Source organism: Camellia sinensis, chromosome 6 (assembly GCF_055761805.1).
Source record: "Camellia sinensis isolate YWXY chromosome 6, ASM5576180v1, whole genome shotgun sequence".
In the NCBI taxonomy this organism is placed as follows: Eukaryota; Viridiplantae; Streptophyta; class Magnoliopsida; order Ericales; family Theaceae; genus Camellia; species Camellia sinensis.
The window spans coordinates 174,880,859-174,899,958 of record NC_138966.1 but is presented as its reverse complement, the minus strand read 5'-3'; the positions used below and the strand labels follow the sequence as shown (position 1 = coordinate 174,899,958).

Here is a 19,100-nt window from a genome sequence, read left to right as displayed (position 1 = left end):
TAAAAATTATTTATAAGGGGAAAAAAATAGTTGTCAAGTCAAAATAGTCCAGGATCAGACCCACAATACTCCCATTTATATCCAATTCCATAAAAAATAATCTGATAATCAAACATGCCCAAAGTGAATATCTAGAGCTGATTACCTCTAAAAATCAAATTACAAACAATAGTCACATAATATGTCCAACAGAGCATATCATTGCTCTCCATGTACCTGAGCCCTTACATCAGTTCTGTGAAAATACAAAATGCAGTACAAAGCAACTCCATTTTCGGAAGTGTCTAATGACTTCCAAGGTATTTAACTGAAATGAACCCTATTAATTCTTTGTATATGAAAAAGTTGAACTCAGACAACATCTCAATATGCTCAAGATCAAAAAGAAACATGCTGAAATTTGGAAATACAATGAAAGTCTTTCCATAGAGTCATTTGCAGCATTGGGTATAAATCGTCAGTATTTTGCCATCCAGTGCAGGCGATTAAGCCACTGATCCTCAACATATTTCATTTAGGAAACCTTTTTCCGTAAATATCATAAGCAACGTACCCAACTGTCACAACCCGGTTGTCAAAAAGCCGTCCATTCAGACAATGTGCAGCCACAGAAGCAGTTTCTGTCCTTCCATACTCCACTAGAATGCAACCAGGTTCAAAAACATCCTCAAGATCAAAAACCCGTTCCCTATTTCCATTTTTCTCATGATTATCCGAGTCCATTCTCACACTACAATTCATTTCAGCTGAAGTTTCCTGCTGCTTTCCGTTGGCTTCCTCTGATTTCAACTTTTCTTGAACCATTGATTCGTTTTCCATCTCAGCATCTCTTGTCAGAATATTATCATCAGCATTGTCACCATCATGGCACTCCATTTGATCATTCAAGTTCAGTTGGTCATTGAGTTCTAGGGAAATGGCATTAGAATTATCCTCACAGGCTGAGTCTTCGAGAGCCTCTTTACTGTCAAGTTGAGCTGGTTCACACATTTCATCCTCCATTAGATCAGCTGTGGGTTTATCGCCACAAATGTCATCAACTTCTATAGCTTTATCAACTACTTCGGGTTCTTTGGCAATATTTGCAGGCTCTGATCTGCTGATTTCTTGTGAATCACAATCAATAGGTTCTCCAGAGATTACTGTTCTTGTGTGCTCGGTACAATTCAAGTCTGGGCCTTTGCTACCAGAACCAGTGTCATCCGAGACTTCACATTTTTCTGGGATGGTATCACAATCATCGCACTTGACAACATTCACAGATTTAACAATGCCAAACCTGCAGGATTGGATAGGTGTCAAGTTCATAATTACAAAAGGAAAAATTAAATAAATAAGTAAAGTCTTGTAAAAAAAAAAAAAAAGAATAAAACAAAGAAAGAAGTGTCTGTTGTGAACCTGGCACACTCTATTCGTATGTCTTCTAATATTTCTTCCAGTTCTGGTTCAGATAGTGATGAGAGAGCCTCGGGATCCAACTAAATCATGTATGGGAAAAAGATTAAAGAAAAAGGAAAGGGTAACTCAATATAACAATAAACCTGCCCAACCGCATAATTAATAAAACACGATAAATACAAAATAACTATGCAGATAATCTACCAAAGATACCATACCACATTTCTAAGCTTCAGCACTTGTGTGGGCTTCTCGAGAAGTGGTTTCACATGTTCAGGGATACCATAGAAAGGTGAATTTCCAACATTTTCCTATAATTAAGTATTGGCTTACGTTAAATACTCGTCATTAGGAAGAAAAAATCATTAAATAAAGAAAAAATGGAATTCTGTTTTGATAGCTACAGCAAGCAGGAAAAGGGAAGTGACAACATACAGCTGATGATGCATCCGGGGTAGCTAAAACTACAGTCAACATTTTTCCTCCCAACCTCATTCCATTCAGACCCGTACAAGCCTTGATAGTAACTGATTGGTCTACATACTGAAAAAGTACCAATTATGGTCACCATATCAAAATCAGAAGTAAAGGGATTATTAATAAGACAGAGAGAAGAGCGAAATTGATATTCATAAATGAATTTCAAGATAATAGTAAGGGATAGTTAAATTGATCGTTATGTCAAAATTTCAAGATAAATAATTAAAGAATCAATACAGTATTATTGGAGTTAGGAATCAAACTAACAAACTGGTGCAATTAATATTCATAAATGAATTATTAACTCCTCAGAACTCACATATATACTAAAATACATCCAAAATGCCACATGACAAACCAACCATGCCCGAAAGTCATTAATTCAAGCAAGAACTATGTTGGAGGGTCTCTGTTAAGCCAAGAATTTACTCGAAACAAAAATAAAATGAAAGAATATTAGTCTCATACCTCAAGGAATGCACATGGTTCATTAATATCGACATTAACTTCAAAGTGGAATGCTTTTAAAGGTCCGAAGGCACTAGCTATCTCCATAAGCTGAAAAGCATCCTAGAAGTTTTAGTCACTAAAACTGGATGATACAGATAGGGAAAATTAGATGCCACAAAATCAATAATATATGATCATGTTACCATTTCCGATGAAATAGCTTTTGAAATCCCACCAACGAAGATCTGCAGCAAAGCATTTAGCAAGAAATTGAACATCATGGCAACTTCATGTCTGTCTAAGAGGGCCAAATATAATTTTTTTTTTTTTCCCAACAGAATAAATAACTAAAGAAGATCAACCTCCATACTACATTGAAGAAAAATACATTAGAAAGTACCAAGTTTTTCGCAGTTCTAAAAGCACTTAGGGTTATTTGGGGTTTGCTTATTTAGTGCACTTTATAACTTTTCACGAAAAGATGTGCAGAAAAGTAGAGAGGAGATGTGACCCAAATATATGCACTTATCAAATAAGTGCACTTATTTAGATCATCCCCAAACAACCCCATGTAAAACAGGAACTTCAATGAAAAAATCGTTGACTCCTCATTGTTTGGACTCAAAGACTTGACTAGCGAAAGAGAACAAGAGGGAAAGTCCTGAATATTTGGTAGTTTCATAAAATAACTGGCTTGAAACAGAAAGTATGCAAGGAAATGACTCTAGTTGCTGCTTGAAAACAGATGGAAGGGTACAGCACTTCTGGAAGCAGATGGTTAGAAAGTAATTCTCAAATGTGATTTTGTTACCTTGTGAGGTGAATCCCTTACAATATCACTTATTGAATCAACTGCAGCCACTGATTTGTCAGGACCACCAGTCTGCATGAAAATAGCAACTGTCTGAAAACCTGCTACATGAATGGTAACCACAATATACCTCAGAAACAGCAAAGCATAAAAGAAAATACTGTTTCAACCAAAAATAGCTAACATTGTTACATAAAGGAACTCAACAAAGAAGAAAGAACCTGTATAGTAATCTATGTTACATGGACTTGGATACGGGTGTCGTGCCCGTATCTAACAGCAAGACCCATCAAACCTCATGTTTTTTTTTTTTATATTTTAACCTATTTTGTGGGATAAAGTGCTGTTTTATGTAACATGGAGTGTCAACAAAAAAAACAATTTATTCATTTTATAGCAATTATGCAACAAAAATGTCATCCAATGAAAGTGTTAGATACAATTATATAACAAATTGAAGTGATGGATATGCTTGTCAAGCACATATCTAATGGGAAATATTGGACACATACCTTATCCACGCTTAAGTGTCCGACAAAGGTACTAGATTTATTTTGAAACTCTACAATGGATAACATTTAATCTCAATCTACAAGTTTCATGACAGTTCACTGACGAGTTGTAAATTGTAATTTTTTTATTTTTATAAAAACAGGGCTAAATATATTAAATTAGAGATCCACATAGTGCTAAGAGGTCCATATCTCTAATCAAACAGACTATACATACCATGAGATCGTTGCTTTACCCATGACTAAGCATGCGTGAGACAAAAAATACAAGGAAAATGTCCGAGACTCCTAAAAGAGCTCCCCAAATTTTACCCACACTGAAGAGGCATAGTAGGTGTCAAATTGTGATTTGTCACACACTTGTACAGGGCCCAACTCTTTTGCTACGTCATTGTGGATGAATTTGTGGATCTAAAATTGTGGGTCTTCAGTATTTCTCATAATATAAACAAAAATGATTCATCCACAGAATTTGAGTTTGCCCGAATCGTCCGAATTTGTGCATACCGGTCTATTGCCTGGATGACCGCCCGAACGACTGGTGCAACCCTTATCAACCGCGACTGTCACCCTTGTTACTGGACAACTGGCCGAACGACCGGCATGCACAAATTCGGGTGATTCGGGCAAGCCGAAATTCGGTGGATGTAGCATTGCTCTAATATAAAACCCTACAGTGTCAGGCTTATTAGTCCTAAGGGGGTAAATTCTACTCAAGCTGAGGAAAAAAGAAAAACTATGATTAAGAACAAATTCAGAACCATTATTCCCTGCTGAAAATTTATATGAGAGTTGAACCAGTGACTCTATCAGTATAATTCTCATTTCCAAGAAGAATATGACATGTATTCAGATCCATTGCTTCCAACCTCAATGATAACACTTATGATGCACTTACCCAATGAAAACTACAACGAATCAACAATTAATTTACAAACTAAATTAAGGCCTCGTTTGGAAACAGGCTATTTTAGTAATTTTTTTGGCTTTTTACGAAAAAAATGTGCAGAAAAATAGAGAGAATGATGTAACAACTTATAGTGACTACTTTTTGGCTAAAATACTTAGTCCCCAAACAAAGCCTTAGGAAACAAGTATTGTAGTTAGACTTTTGGAAATACTCAGAAAAGTAATGTGCTGTACAAAAATATTTAGCAAATAAAAAGACTTCAAACTAACTATTCTGAATATTACATAAAAGCAGCACATACATCCTTCAAATTAAATTTTCCAAACCTCATAGCTGTATTAAATGTAATGCTTATCAAGTAGAAAGGAAAGCAAAAGAATATAAAATGGCTTCTTAACATTAGGTGCATTTCCGCAACGAGATAGACCAGAATTCCACAGCTTTAATTGAGTTCTTTCTTTTTTAAGCGATACAAACATAAGAGAATCAAAATGCATTTCAAGTTATTACTTATAATGAGTAATTGGCAGTTTTGTGCAGCCTACCAATTTTCACAAACCTTATATAGCTCATGTGGAATTCTGTCGACATCATGAATACATTCTTTAATAGATACATTTTATAGATGAGAAAATTACATTAATTACTGTGATATCTTCAGTTCCCCACAAGATTAAAACATGAACAGCAAAATAAAAAATTAAAGAAAGCTAACACAAAATATGAACATCAGAGGAAGCAAGAGACATATCTGAAAGAACTGATTAAGTCAAGATGACATATTTTCAGGAAGAACTAAAAATAAAATAGTTACTTTTGCAAAATCAGAAAGAACTTAGAATAAAATAATTTCTAACACACTTTACAACTGTGGAAATAAGAACTATTGAATTTCCCCTATAAGAATATTCTCATTTGTCTATTAACTAAGAACAACATAGCAGTAGTAGAATAAAAAGATGAAAAATTGATATCTGCATGTAGGAAGGAACCATTACAGCAGATGAATCAAGCCCACTATTAATTGTACATCAATTCATAAACTAAGAAGCACGGACACTGCTAAGAAGGTGACGTATCCGTGTCGTGTCCGTGTCGGACACTGACACTCTTTGGACACTCTTAGGACACGTGTCCGATACTCTTCAAAACGTGTCCTATTTTTTAAATATTTTTAAAGACCCGGACGCTCTTTGGACACTTGGAAGACACACGTGTCAATTGTTTAAACACATGTGTCTATTGATTATACATATGTGAAACTAATTATAAGTTTGAACAAAACAACTTAAGATACAATAATAAAACAAAAACCATATAAATTTATAGGAAATAGTGCTATATTGCATTTTTTATTATCTTTGAATGATATATTCATATATATAATATATAATAAATATATAAAATTATATATTTCATGCGTGTCCTCCACGTGTCGTGTCTTGCATTTTTTTAAAATTAACGTGTCGGCGTGTCCGTGTCGTATTCGTGTCGTGTCACGTGTCCGTATCCGTGCATCTTAGTTCATAAAGTAACAACTAAACAAGTTTTTTAATCAGTTTCACTTGCCAATTTGATTGATTGACATGTTCCAACCATCCCAAGTACAGACGATGTGAAGATGCTAACATGGATCAGTGAAAAGACAATAGAAGGTAGCATTAGAAATAAAGGCCATGTTGGGTTTGTTTTTCAGAATTTTTTTTGAAAAAATGAAAACTAGTTTGATAAAATAAATATCAAAAAGATATTTTTTAATTTTTGAAAATTATTATTGACCTCCCAAAAGATAAAATTATATAAAAATGATAAGTGTTTTTTTTTATTTATTTATTTCTTGCACCAAATTAATTTTTAGTTTTTTAGAAAAAAAATCTTAAACAAGTTTATGAAAACCAAACCAAACATAGCCAAAATAACTCCCATAGAGCTAGATGATCTTTTCACATACAAGGTGGTCTGAAGATCTCCAAAAGTATTGAAATGGTTTTATCAAAATCCCTATTAGGGAAACTGGAAGCTGTGGCGAACAAACTATGCTTATGACTTAACGAAGACCCTTAATAAGGCTCATGGAAGAACCTAAAGAGACCTCAAAGGCAAAAAAGGATCTATGGAACCAATAGTTGAATACCGGAAGTTTCAAATGGCTTATGCCTGCTCATCTGGAGCCATTGTAGTTGCATGAACTCTTGTTGTTACATCTATTGAATTCTTCAGTAAAAAAGACAACGGCAACGAATAATCAAAAGGAAAACATGAACACAATAGGCTTCCGCCATGATCATCTAATGCCTTCTATTAGATGTCAAGAAATCTCCTCAACAAAAAGAAATGTTTCAGCTGTAATACAGAAGCAAAGGGGGTCAACGGGGTGGTTAGCTTGAATAACTGGGGTGCAATCATGTGCTGCATATAACAATGGTAACATTTATAGTCACACAACAGTCATCATTTCTCTAAATCAAGCAATAATTGGAATCAAAATCAAGAGCAAACCATGAGAGAATCATTCATTGAGAAAGATAGCACACAGCCCTCCCATACTGTTTTGCAAGTTGAAATCACATAAAAGCCAACACTAAATTGTAAGTTACAAAAGTTCCTATATCTTAGTGCAAAACCCCAAAAGCAATTCTAATGGGAGAAAAAAGGAGAGAAAAAAGAAAAAAGAAAGGAAGCTGCAAACACAACAAACTTGGCACTACACCTGATATTCTTCTTATTTAGGAGTCAGCTTCATCACCATCGTGATCGTGAATTAGGACATAACCAACATAAACACCCTATTTAAGAGATTCAACATGATGGTCAGAAAACTCTACACAAGAAGACTAACAGACAGATCAGTCTTGTGCAAAAAAGAAGAGTCAGACCACAGCAATAATTTGTAATTTGAAGAATAATGCTATTAAATGAACTTTTCATAGAGTGAGATCTGCCCTGGATTCAAGGATGCATAATCTTTTCTTTTTTTCATTATCATTATTTTTTTTTTTAGCAGCGCAATTGCATAATCATGACATTGTTCATGTTTTGCCTAATAGTCCTGACTACTAAATTAGAAAAGGTTCAATAGAAAACTAGAGCTTGAAGCATCAAAAAAGGAAGGAATTCAGAAAATTGGAATTCAGTCAAGGTTGCTTTTTATTATCTTTAATTCAAAACAGCAACCACATTTATCATTTATTCAGAAGTTAAAAGCCAAAGGATACTGTGAAAATGGCAGGCACACACTTTTCTTGTATGCACACTGGTATTCAAATGAATTTTCTTTAAGTTGTTCAGGAGGGAAGAAAACACATATTTTGACAATGGAAGCATCTTTTCTTATGATATTCCCCTTTTAAGCTGTAAGCAATAAACCTTAACCGCAGGAACCTTGTGTAGAAAGTCCAAATCCAACTCTAACAGACTAGAGCTCTGGATTGGCTACCTTAAAAAAGAAGGTATCTGGATTCTTCAAATAAATAAATTAGAGTTAGAAATCGTTTAAAAGCTCATTATTTTGTAGAGCAAGAAAGTTCAAATCATTTAAAAATAAAACAGAAAAATAAATAAAACATCAATGGATTCCTACTTTCTACCATTTACCAGTGAGAAATGTAACATCTAATTCTATGAAGCATTGATACAGATACAAGATATAGGTATGGAATGATACAAATACATTGGTATGAAAATTTATTTCTAAAAAAGTTGGATAAGCTTAATCTGAGATATATGTGTATCTATATCATGAATGTATGTATGTATATAAATTGAAAAATATCAAACCATATAAGTAACAAAACTATTTGTCTTTATTTATCTATCAAATATTCTAAATTTCAAATTTATACATATTCACATAAAAATAATAATAATAATAATAGATTTAAGGTTATTTTATGGGGCACAAACTTGGACCAAATTTTCCATACTTCAATCTCAATATTTTCCATTTTTCTTCAATAAGGAGTATGCATAGCATTGAAAACTATTATTACATTTATTCTAATAATTATAATCTAATGCTACATAAGATATGTCACATCTTAATTTCAAGATAGGTCAAATACTTACCAGAAAGTATCCTATACCTATTCAAAATAAATACAAAATAATTTCTAAATGTGGATACATTTAGGACGCATTGAATACGTATCTATGAGTATCTGAGTAATGGTTTCCAATACAAATATGACTCCCTTGCAGAAGTATCCGTGGTTCATAGATCTAATTCATATTTACACATAAACATATTTATCTGTCCCTCAGAAAATAAAAGTTATTAACACAAGGCATATCCTAAAACTTTAAGTCACTTCAGACGTAGACTTTTAGAGTTTTTTATGACCTTCAGTCAAAAATTAAACAAACCCAACTGCTCAACTCCAATACACCCCTACCACTGAAAAATAACAGAAGTTGTGGTAGGAGAAAGTGACAGATTTTCTAATAAAAAGGACTTGAAGCATGAATACATCTTATGCCCTCAAGAAAATTCTGGCATTTGCGACATTTATTTCATTGACCAATCAAACACATAGATTTGTCATCCGAAATCTTAATCTTGCACTGTTTAACAGGCAAAAAATTCAAATTCTTCTCCATGAGGAAGAAAAAAAGATGAGTCAAGATGTTTACACCAAAAAATTTACCTATAAAAGAAGTTTCAGAAGGAAAAAAAAAACAGTTAACATGGTTTCCCTCCAAACAATTTTGAGCGTGCCTATTGTAATCACATCATTATCAAAAAACATTGTGGACAGGTAGCATGATTTTTAAGCATTCTCTTTGCATATTATTAAGACACCATCCACATTCAAAGACCAAGGTTGAAGAGCATACATCATCAAATACAGATATTACTTGTCACGGTCAATCTAAGGAGTAGAAACCATTAGGTGCAGCAGACACCTTTTGGTGGTAAAAATTGCAAGATTAATCAGAGACCAGTATTTACTAGATCAGTGTTTTGAAAACCGAGCCTAAGCGCGTGCCTAAGCTCAAGGCGAGGCGAGAGGAGGAGCAGGTCGGCGTTTCATGCATAGCAAGGCGAGGCAACATGGGTAAGGCGCAATTGAGGCGCTGAGGCGAGCGCCTTATTCTAAAGTGACAGGCAAGCGCCTTTTGCACTTCACTTGTATTCCACTCCAACAGCTCATATGGTTTTCTGTGTGGATACCCATATGGAATAAAATCTCTCTTACATTATAAAATGACCAAAATGTGGTCCAAAAGAGCAAAAATGATTTAAAAAAAACCCTAGTGGGTGGAGAAGAAGACGATGACACGACTGGAAGAGAAGCTGACACAGTTCTTTGGCTTTCAATTCAACACACGGTACACAGGTTCTCTTCTCTTCTTCTCTTCTCTAGTTTTTCTTTGGTTCTTCTCTCTTCGCCTCTTTTTCTTTACCCTTTTTTTTTTATTTTTTATTTTTCTGATCTTCTTCTCTTCTCCTCTTCTTTTCTTCTCTGGTTTCTTCTCCTGCTCTCTATTTTTTTCTTTGTACAATGCAACCATTGGACCTTTTTCTTTTTTTTTTTTTTTTTGAACCACAAACTAGAAGCTTAGTTGTTTTAAACTTTATGTGGATGATCTTAATACTTAAGATTTTTGGCGGATGTGAATGTGATACTTTATACCTTTTGCTGGATATTATATTTTTAATATACATCATATATCTGGTTTGTTAAAAAGTTTGCCTATTTTATAATTTTGCTTTTCTTCTATTACGTGCGCCTCGCTTTGGTGAGGGGCACGCCTCGCGCTTAGGCTGTAGGAGCCCTTAAAGCCTTGGTGCACCTGGAGCCTTTCAGAACACTGTAGATCAGCTTTGTGAAGAGGAGCCATAATACATGCTACCCATTGCCAAGAGTATCACAGATTGTTTATGCTATTTCCTTGTTCTTCTTCTTCTTCTTCTTCTTGACAAGTACTGTTTCAATTTTGTCACTCTCTCCAATCCAAAATTTTATTTGTTATGTTAAATGGATATTAAGTAATTTAATTAAGAGGAAAAGACGAGGCTTTTTCACCACTTAGACCACAAAAAACGTATAACATAACAACTCTTTTTCGAAGATAAGCATGCTACCCATTTAGAACAACAATACAACATGTAGATAGCTTAGAAAAGGAACAAAAAAAAAAAAAGAAAAAGAAAGAAAGAACGGGTAGCAACCCCATGGAAAATTTATTCCAACCATTTATAGATCATAAATTACTATTTAAGGAAGGTCTGTTTAGGAACTCCCACAAATCATGACAACTCTGATTATCATCCACTCACTTAATTGTTAGGGATATAACATAATAAAAAATATGATTCTATGATAGATGCAAGACTTCAAAGCAGTAGAATATGTTGGTATATATTCAATAGCCTGCATATTTGTAGCATGCAGAATGTATATTTATCAATCTAGCCATCATCCAATAAATATAAGTACTTGACCCAGAAATCACTTTTTACATAGGCGAATGTATCAGATTACCAATATTGCCCGATACAACTGATAACAATTCTAATCATGCCTGGGGTCTCAATTGAAGCCATACATTGAACATCATGCAATCCCCAAATTTTGTTAAGTACTAGGATTTTCTAGGAATAATATTTCATTGAGTTAGTTGGGATGAGTGATTCACCAGCAAAACCAAATGTCAGGGACATTGCCATCATATTTGCTGTCACTTGGATGAACTGTCTACCTATACCCAGCTTCGTAGCTTCAACCACATATATAATCTTATATTTAGGCATATTGTGTGACAATGACCACCTAATGCATTTTTGGGACCTTGGCTAATTCAATGTTGGGACTATTTGATTCATACTTAGTATTTGTTTTGGGATACTTTGCTGCTACTTAGAAACCAAAGTTAACTTAGTTTAGTAATTTCTATGCTTCATGGACATGAGCTGTATTATGAGTCCAAGGGTCTTATTTTAGTTCAAGTTCTACTATCGGGATCCTTATGGTAAACTTAAAGTTTCCTAAAGAGTCTAAATCGTAGTAGCTCTATAAAAACAGTAACTTACTTTCATAATCATTCGATTAATGAAGTTAAGCTTTGATGTGTTTTGAGAAGGACCTTAAGGAATTGAAAGAAAGATCTTAAGTTACATTCTTCTTCAACAAATCAAGTTATTGTTCACGGCCACACAGAAATTGCTACTTGACTTGCATTAGTCCTGCTTTCAGCCTAGTCTTCATGGAAATAATATTGAATGTTAACCAGCTTAGATTATCCTCCGAGGGCTAAATTCACATGCAAACCGTGATTCAGCATTTTTTTTTCAATGCCACCATAAAATGGATATGCTCTCAAACAAAAGCATTCTCATGGTTTACATTTCAAATATAGATCAACTCCGGAATTAGCAACAATAATCATCCATTATGCAGATAAATCATAATGTAAACAAACGGTAATATCAATTATTGTACAGCGACAACTCAGGACTATGTTCATCAATGGTCACCAACAAATGAAGAAGAAAACGAAACGAAAAGTTCATTTTTATTTCTATTTATTAACAAGAAAAGTTCAATAAAAACCTGTAAATATTAGAAGCACATAAACAAAGGTTCAAAAGCTTAGTTGGGGAAGGGGGGTTTGCTATTGTAAGAAAAAATCATAAAAGATGCAAGATTCTTGTAGTGATTGGGGGGAAGAAAGAAAAAAAAGGATCAGTGATGATATTTCTATATATAAAAAGGTACTTTTTTTGTTGTTGATAAATACATATAAAAAGGTACTTATAGAAACAAAAAAGAGAATGAAGTGACTTAAACTTATTAACTTGTCCTCTCCTATCTCTATCTTCTCCTTTTTGCTTCCTCGAATTCTATAATAAATTTAAAAGTTCTGTTTCTCAAATCTTTTCTTTTAACAGAAAAGGTCAATAGAAATTACTATTGTTGGAAATTCATACTAGATGATGAAACAACTCATTTTAATGTTTCGTAATGTTTCAGAATTTTGGTGCATTTCGTTATGTTTTGGTAGAAACATTGAATTTTGATACTCCACTAATTTTAGGTGTCAGTTGAGACTAACACATTTCAACTGTTTCAATGGAAACTAAAAAAAATATTCCTAGATTCACTTCCAATTTTAATCATGCAACATTATTTTCATGCACAAGAATATCACCAAATTCAATGCTAATATCACTACATATAAAACCCAAGAAGAATAAAGAAAATAACAATAAATAAAATCTGTAAAAACCGTAAGCAGGAAGAAAAAGAGGTGGGCATGGTATCATTCTTACAGCCACTTCAACATAGTCCTTGGGACGTCTGATTTTAAGAAACGAGCCAGAGAATGATCTTCCGTCAAGAGAAAGAGCTGCTGAAGCATCCTCAGGTGTAAGAAATTCCACTAGAGCTTGCCCCTTCTCTTTGTGTATCTGCAGTGAAAAAATGGTTAGGCATGTCGAATCCCCACAATAGCAAACACATTCAAGAGAATCAAGCCAATTATTTGAAATGTACATATAGAAAAATTAATTAGACACTTACAATGCAGCTGATGCATGGTAGGGTTCCTTTGACACGGTTAACACCTGAAGGCAGGAGAAAATTATTAAGACATTCCATTACAGCTTTTTCAGAGGCTGAAGCAGGTAAGTTTTCTATGTAAAGCCTCCTCATAGGCCTGGTTGCTTGTGTTAGCTGAATAGAGTCAAAGGCAGCATTTGAAAAAACCCCAGAAAGGGCCCTCACTGTCGTAGAAGAGACAGGAGCCACAGTGGACAACTCATATGTGTTGGCTGTCAAGGCAGTTTGGTTTAAAGACTGCACATTCGGAAGAACAGAACCAGTAGCATTGATGTCTGCTTTGGCAGGTGGGAGATCCCACCCTGCACTTTTTTTCTCTGGAGACCGATGAGGTGGAGGACTTTTCACCGCAACCTCGGATCTTCTCTTCCTTGGGGAATAGCCACCAAGCCCACTTGTGGATTCACCATGTCTCTGATAGTGGCTGCTTGAACCATTACTGGATATCTTGTTCCTGTCATCATCAGATTGCTGTCTTCTGGACCTATCTTTAGAAGAATGTGAGAACAGCTCTCCATGTTCCCGCATGTTATACGAAGTACGTTTGTGTGACCTTGGTGAGAGCGAAAGAGACCTTCTACCTTTATCCTTGTCACGCTCTCTACTCCTTGATCGTCTCTTTTTCAACCTTGATTCTTCATTATAGAATTCTGATGGCTCCTTCCTTTCCTTTCTGTCTGAAAACTCTAAATCATGTCGTTTCCCTGAAACATGTTTCTTCACAGCATTCTTTTCTCTACTTCTCTCATCATCTTCGTCTCTGCGTTTCCTTTTGATTTCTTTTTCAGATTTTCCTCTACTTCTGTCTGCATGTCTTTCCTTTGCTACCAAATCTCTGGCCCGTCTCTTGTCAGATTCATTTTCCGAATCACCGCCTAACCACTCATCATTTTTCCTCCTGCCATGACCCCGTCTGTCATCTTTGTCTCCCTTAGCTTTATCACCAGCATCCTTGTTCAATGTGGCTTTTGATTTGGTTTTCGAGTCACGGATTTCTTTGTCTTTCCTTTTCACCAATTTGTCTTCACTCATAAAAGTGTTATCTTCTTTCTTTCTGGAACTTACCTTCACAAAATCCTCTGAAGAATGCTTTACAACAACGGATAAAGAATCATTTTTGTTTCTGTAACCTCTGACAGATTCAGAACGATCAAAAACTTTCTCAACGACATCTTTAACCGTTATATTCTCTGCTTCACCAGGCATAGCTTCAACATCTCCAGACTGCTTCTTGTTCTTTCTTCTAAGCATTATCTCATCAAAACTCAAAGGTCTTATCCGAGCAGCAGTTCCCTCGTACTTATCTTGAGAAAGCTCACTCCTGCTTCCATGCCTCTCTTTATGCCGACTTGATCTGCTCATCCTGATAAAATTTCCATTGACATATTGGACACAATGAGTTGCAGTACAATATCTTAATGAAGTTAGAAAATCACAAGTTATGGCAGATCTATCATTAAAACCATGATGTTGATAATACATTGCACAAGACATATCACATATTGATGCAGTCCATAAGAAGAGCAAGAATAAAACCAGAATTAAGGAAAGAGACAAGTTTGGAAGTTGGTTTCTTTTAAGCCGAACTCATATGCGATCAATAGGAAACATGCATAATAAAATTTTCAGGCCTAGTATATGCTGTGGAACCAACATAATGGCCCAAGAGGAGAGTAAAATACTGTGTCAAGATGGTGTCTTCCAACCCTGCCCTGACCATAAGGCACTTCTCCCTCAACACAGAAATTAATTACATGTGTATTTCATGATTGAATCATTTCCTCAAACAAGAAGTAAACATGTTGCATACTTAACCTATGTATTCATCATACAAGGAAAAAATTTACAAAAGAATAAATTTGCAATCATCGATTCACATATTTTGCGCACATGAAAAAACAAAAAAAAAAAACAAAAACAAAAACAAAAACAAAAACAAAAACAAAAACAGATAAATATTTAAAGGAAGGCTTATAACAGAATAAACATTTAAAAGAAGCAAAGCATAGGAACTTTTTTTTGAATAAATATAATAAAAAAAGAGGGACACACAACATTTTAGAAGGACTAGAGTTGAAGAACTATTTGAAAAATATAGGTAACTATAAATTTTTTTAAAAAAAATTGAGAGGCCATACACATCCTATACATGTGCTGGCTCCGCCAGTGCTTAGTAATCTTTTATTATGATTATTTAGGTAAAGTCTTAATCTGGTTATTTTTCTATATGATTTATTAAATTTCATAGCTCAAGGAAAATTTTAGTAATTTTCTAGATATGACTAGTAGGTGTCACCCATGAGTAGCCACATATGGGTCGAGCTATGTAATTGAGATTTTATTTAGGGCGGTGCAAATAATGTCAAAATAATTAGAATCCTAATGCAGTTTTCAGTTATTATCAAACAGTTCTATACATTTTTTACACATACATCGAGACTAATGACCATCTATTGGGCAGTCATTAGCATTTCACTATATTTATTAAAATAATAGCTCAGGTGTACTTTAGTATGCTAAAAAGCACAAATACTTCTAAGAAGAAGACACTCTCAAGCATGTAGTGTACATAATTAAAAATTAATTTCGGACACATGTCCAACATTTCGCGACGTGTCCATCAATTCTTGACCATGTCTGTAACTAAAAAATTAACATGAGACCAACACTTAAAAGACATTTGCTAAGATATTAATGACATTAAAAATATGTTCTTATGAATAATCCTAAAAAAGTTTCACATAAAATTAAATGTTTGTGAAGTCAATAACCTTTGGATGCTTAGGTTGTAAAGGTAACAAGATGTGCTCCTTAGGTATGGAACACACCACACCACACCACGTACATTTGCCTTGATCTGAGATAGACTCCTTATGAACATCTCTCTCTCTCTAAGACCGTCCAAGGTAAGTACCCTAAAGTAGGATGGGAAGAGTACCTTGACAAAATCTTAACTCTAGCCGCTAAGCCACATGACCATAGAGGTCCCACACAAGGGTCATGGGTTAGGGCTCAAATTCCTCATGGCCGCGCAACACCAACTTGAACTCCTTATGACCTATTCCCTCCTAGTCTAACATGACAGCATCAAGTAGACAGCACACATGAAATGAAACTAATGAATAAAAATTCACAACAAAATTTTACTAGACATCCATACATGAAGTATATGGGAAAAAGCAAAATGGGGGGGGGGGGGGGGGGGGGGGGGGGCATCAATCACAAAATTTAACAAAAATCTATCATTATATTGCAAAAACCTAACAAGATAATATCAATGTAGCCATCTCTAACCACATTCCAGAACCCAAAACCATTTTATCAATAGAAATGCTGAAAATTATTAACCCACAAATTCAAACAAACACAATCATAATACATATGTGTACACAACTAATCCAATTGAACCAATCAAATTAGAAAGAAAAAAAAAAGGATTTTTTTATGCTTTAAAACATACATACAACTGCTTATACGCATGTATTATGCGAATTTATACATAGATATAACTATGTATAAAACAATATTGCAGCTGTTTGAATTGAAAAGAGTGCAGAAGAAACTTACAGAGAGCGGTGTTTGCGGGTAAGTTATCGGAGAAGAGGATATCGCCGGAATGTCGCCGGAGAAGTAAAGCAGACAGAGCAGTGTGCAATGGATAGAGGAGAGAACTCGGAGATGAATCAATGAACTCGTTGTCGCGAAGACTGAGAACCCTAAAATGCGACGACGGTATTATCTGCACGTGAATTTACTATTTTACCCCTCTTGACTTTAGCAATTGACACGTTGGCTTTGAACCCGTTTGTGCTGGAAAAATTGGGAATTTCCTTACTATATGTATCTTTAATAGTCATATATTTTTTTAATTACGATTAATTTTTTTTTTTAGTTATAATATTATTTTGATATCTTTAGTTATGTATCATGTAATATTTAGTTATGCTTTTTTTTATTTGTGACTAAAAAAAAATGAAATTGTGCCATTTTTTTTTCTTTAGTTGTAAGCAGTGGTAAGACCAAGAAATTAAATCAAAAAGGGCATTTATTGATTACAACTTTTTTTTTTCCATAACCAACAATAAAAAGATAATAATAATTTTTGAATTAATATTAAAAAACTTAAATAAATTATTACAAAAGTGTTTCACATAAAGGTTTACAATTAAGTTCGAGTAAAATCGAAAACAAAGTATTGCATGTAACTAGTGTATCATGGACAATGTAAAAAAATCATATATTTAAGTCTTAAAATAAATTATATAATGGTAAAATAAATCAATTTTTTATAAAATTTGAGTAAAAATTTCATATAATAGTGATATCATATCATTATTGACATACGATATCACCAATCAATAGTAAAGCAACATATGAAGGGTGAACTCCACATACAAATATAACTAATATTCTAGTAATTTATATATATATAGTGAGATTAATTTTTTCAGAAAATTTTCATGCACAAAAATATAATTTGTTATAATCACTTCATTTTTTAATAAAAAAAAATCACTATCGTTTTCATAAATTTAAAAATGTCCTTTAACATTTTATTCTAAATATTATTTTTGTTTAAATTTTTTTTATATACATATGTTAAAATAAAAAATAAAATAAAAATCCAGGGGCACATTCCGCCACTGGTTATAAATGTATATGATACATAGTCTTTCCTGAAAAATATATTGTGTAACTGTGATGTATCAACCCTGAGCATTGTCCTAAATAATTGGTGAGTATGCTTCCCAAACAATTGTTCAAGGTTCAACCATTGGGCTAGGCCACAAGAAATAATTTTTTTATGAATTCCCTAATTCTGGCATAAATGACCTGTTTTTAACAGGACCAAGGAAAGAATTAGTCGAAATACGTACAAACTGATCTAGAATCAAAAAATTAAAAATGACAACTGATGCATTCGTCATGTTCTCATCAACCAATAAAAGGCCGCAAATAAAATTATATGGGAAGTCTTAACTCTTACTAATTCAATAATGTTGTGAATGGTGATTCTTATTATGAATTGAGATTACTCATTTAATGTATAGTATCACCTACACATCTAATATTTATTAGGGAAGTGATTGAGACCCCCTCAAATCACCACTCCCACTACCCCCCACACACACGTGGCGGGTGGTGATTGGAGGAGAAGAAAAAAAAGAAAAAGAAAAAGAAAAAAGAAAAACTGACCAATCAAAAAGAGAGGGGTTTAAAGGGGTGCCTCCTTGAGGGGCTCCAACTCATTTTCCTATTTATTATTCAATTCTTATTACTTTTTAATCAATAGCAACTAGCAATTTCTTATCAATAGCTCTATCAGAAAATTGTAAAGAAAAATAAATTATTAGAACATTAATACCATCACTTTAATAAGATAGTCAATTATTTTTATTTTTTACTCATTGACGTAATCGCCTTCTACATTTAAAAATTCATTATTGCATGACATATATAGTAAGATTTTTGTTTTTTTAAATTGTGGTTTCTATAATGTTTTTCTTCTAAGATTGAAAAGTATGTATAAATTTGATTATTATTTTTAACTGTACTAAAGGTTGTTTTGGGACTATCTAAAAATAAAAATAAAAAATTGTTTTGGGAAGTAGATTTTTTTAGTAATTTTTTTTTTAACTTTTTACAAAATAAAAAAAAAATGATTTTTTTTATAATGACTTTTTAGTTAAATTAGCATGTTGCCAAAATATGCCCAAATCAATTTGTAAATTTGTAAATTAGTTATTTATTTCCTAAATTTACAGATTCAATTTGTTAAAATCCAAAATTTTTGAATAAAATTCCACATATACTCTAATTTTCTTTTGTCTATAAAATTCCACTAGAATTGATTAAGACTACTAAAAAACACACTACTAATAGCTCTAATAAGTTGGACAATCTTAAAAAAAAGAAAAGAAAAAACAACCATCACATCAAAGGGGGAGCCAACTCATTAGTGCTCTCCCTAGTGCTCC

General features: G+C 33.6%; 1 protein-coding gene across 1 annotated transcript; it reads right to left on the bottom strand.

Annotated features, from left to right (window-relative positions):
• Window positions 1–57: 57 nt before the first annotated feature.
• Window positions 58–16,853, bottom strand: LOC145793061 (RNA-binding (RRM/RBD/RNP motifs) family protein). Its single transcript, XM_082875462.1, has 10 exons — window positions 16,690–16,853; window positions 13,084–14,485; window positions 12,834–12,971; window positions 3,140–3,211; window positions 2,532–2,573; window positions 2,347–2,436; window positions 1,834–1,941; window positions 1,617–1,709; window positions 1,399–1,478; window positions 58–1,279 (listed from the first exon to the last, which is right to left on the bottom strand). The coding sequence occupies exons 2-10, from the start codon at window positions 14,482–14,484 to the stop codon at window positions 511–513; spliced, it is 2,793 nt and encodes a 930-aa protein (XP_082731588.1). The 5' UTR covers window position 14,485; window positions 16,690–16,853; the 3' UTR covers window positions 58–510.
• Window positions 16,854–19,100: the final 2,247 nt, after the last annotated feature.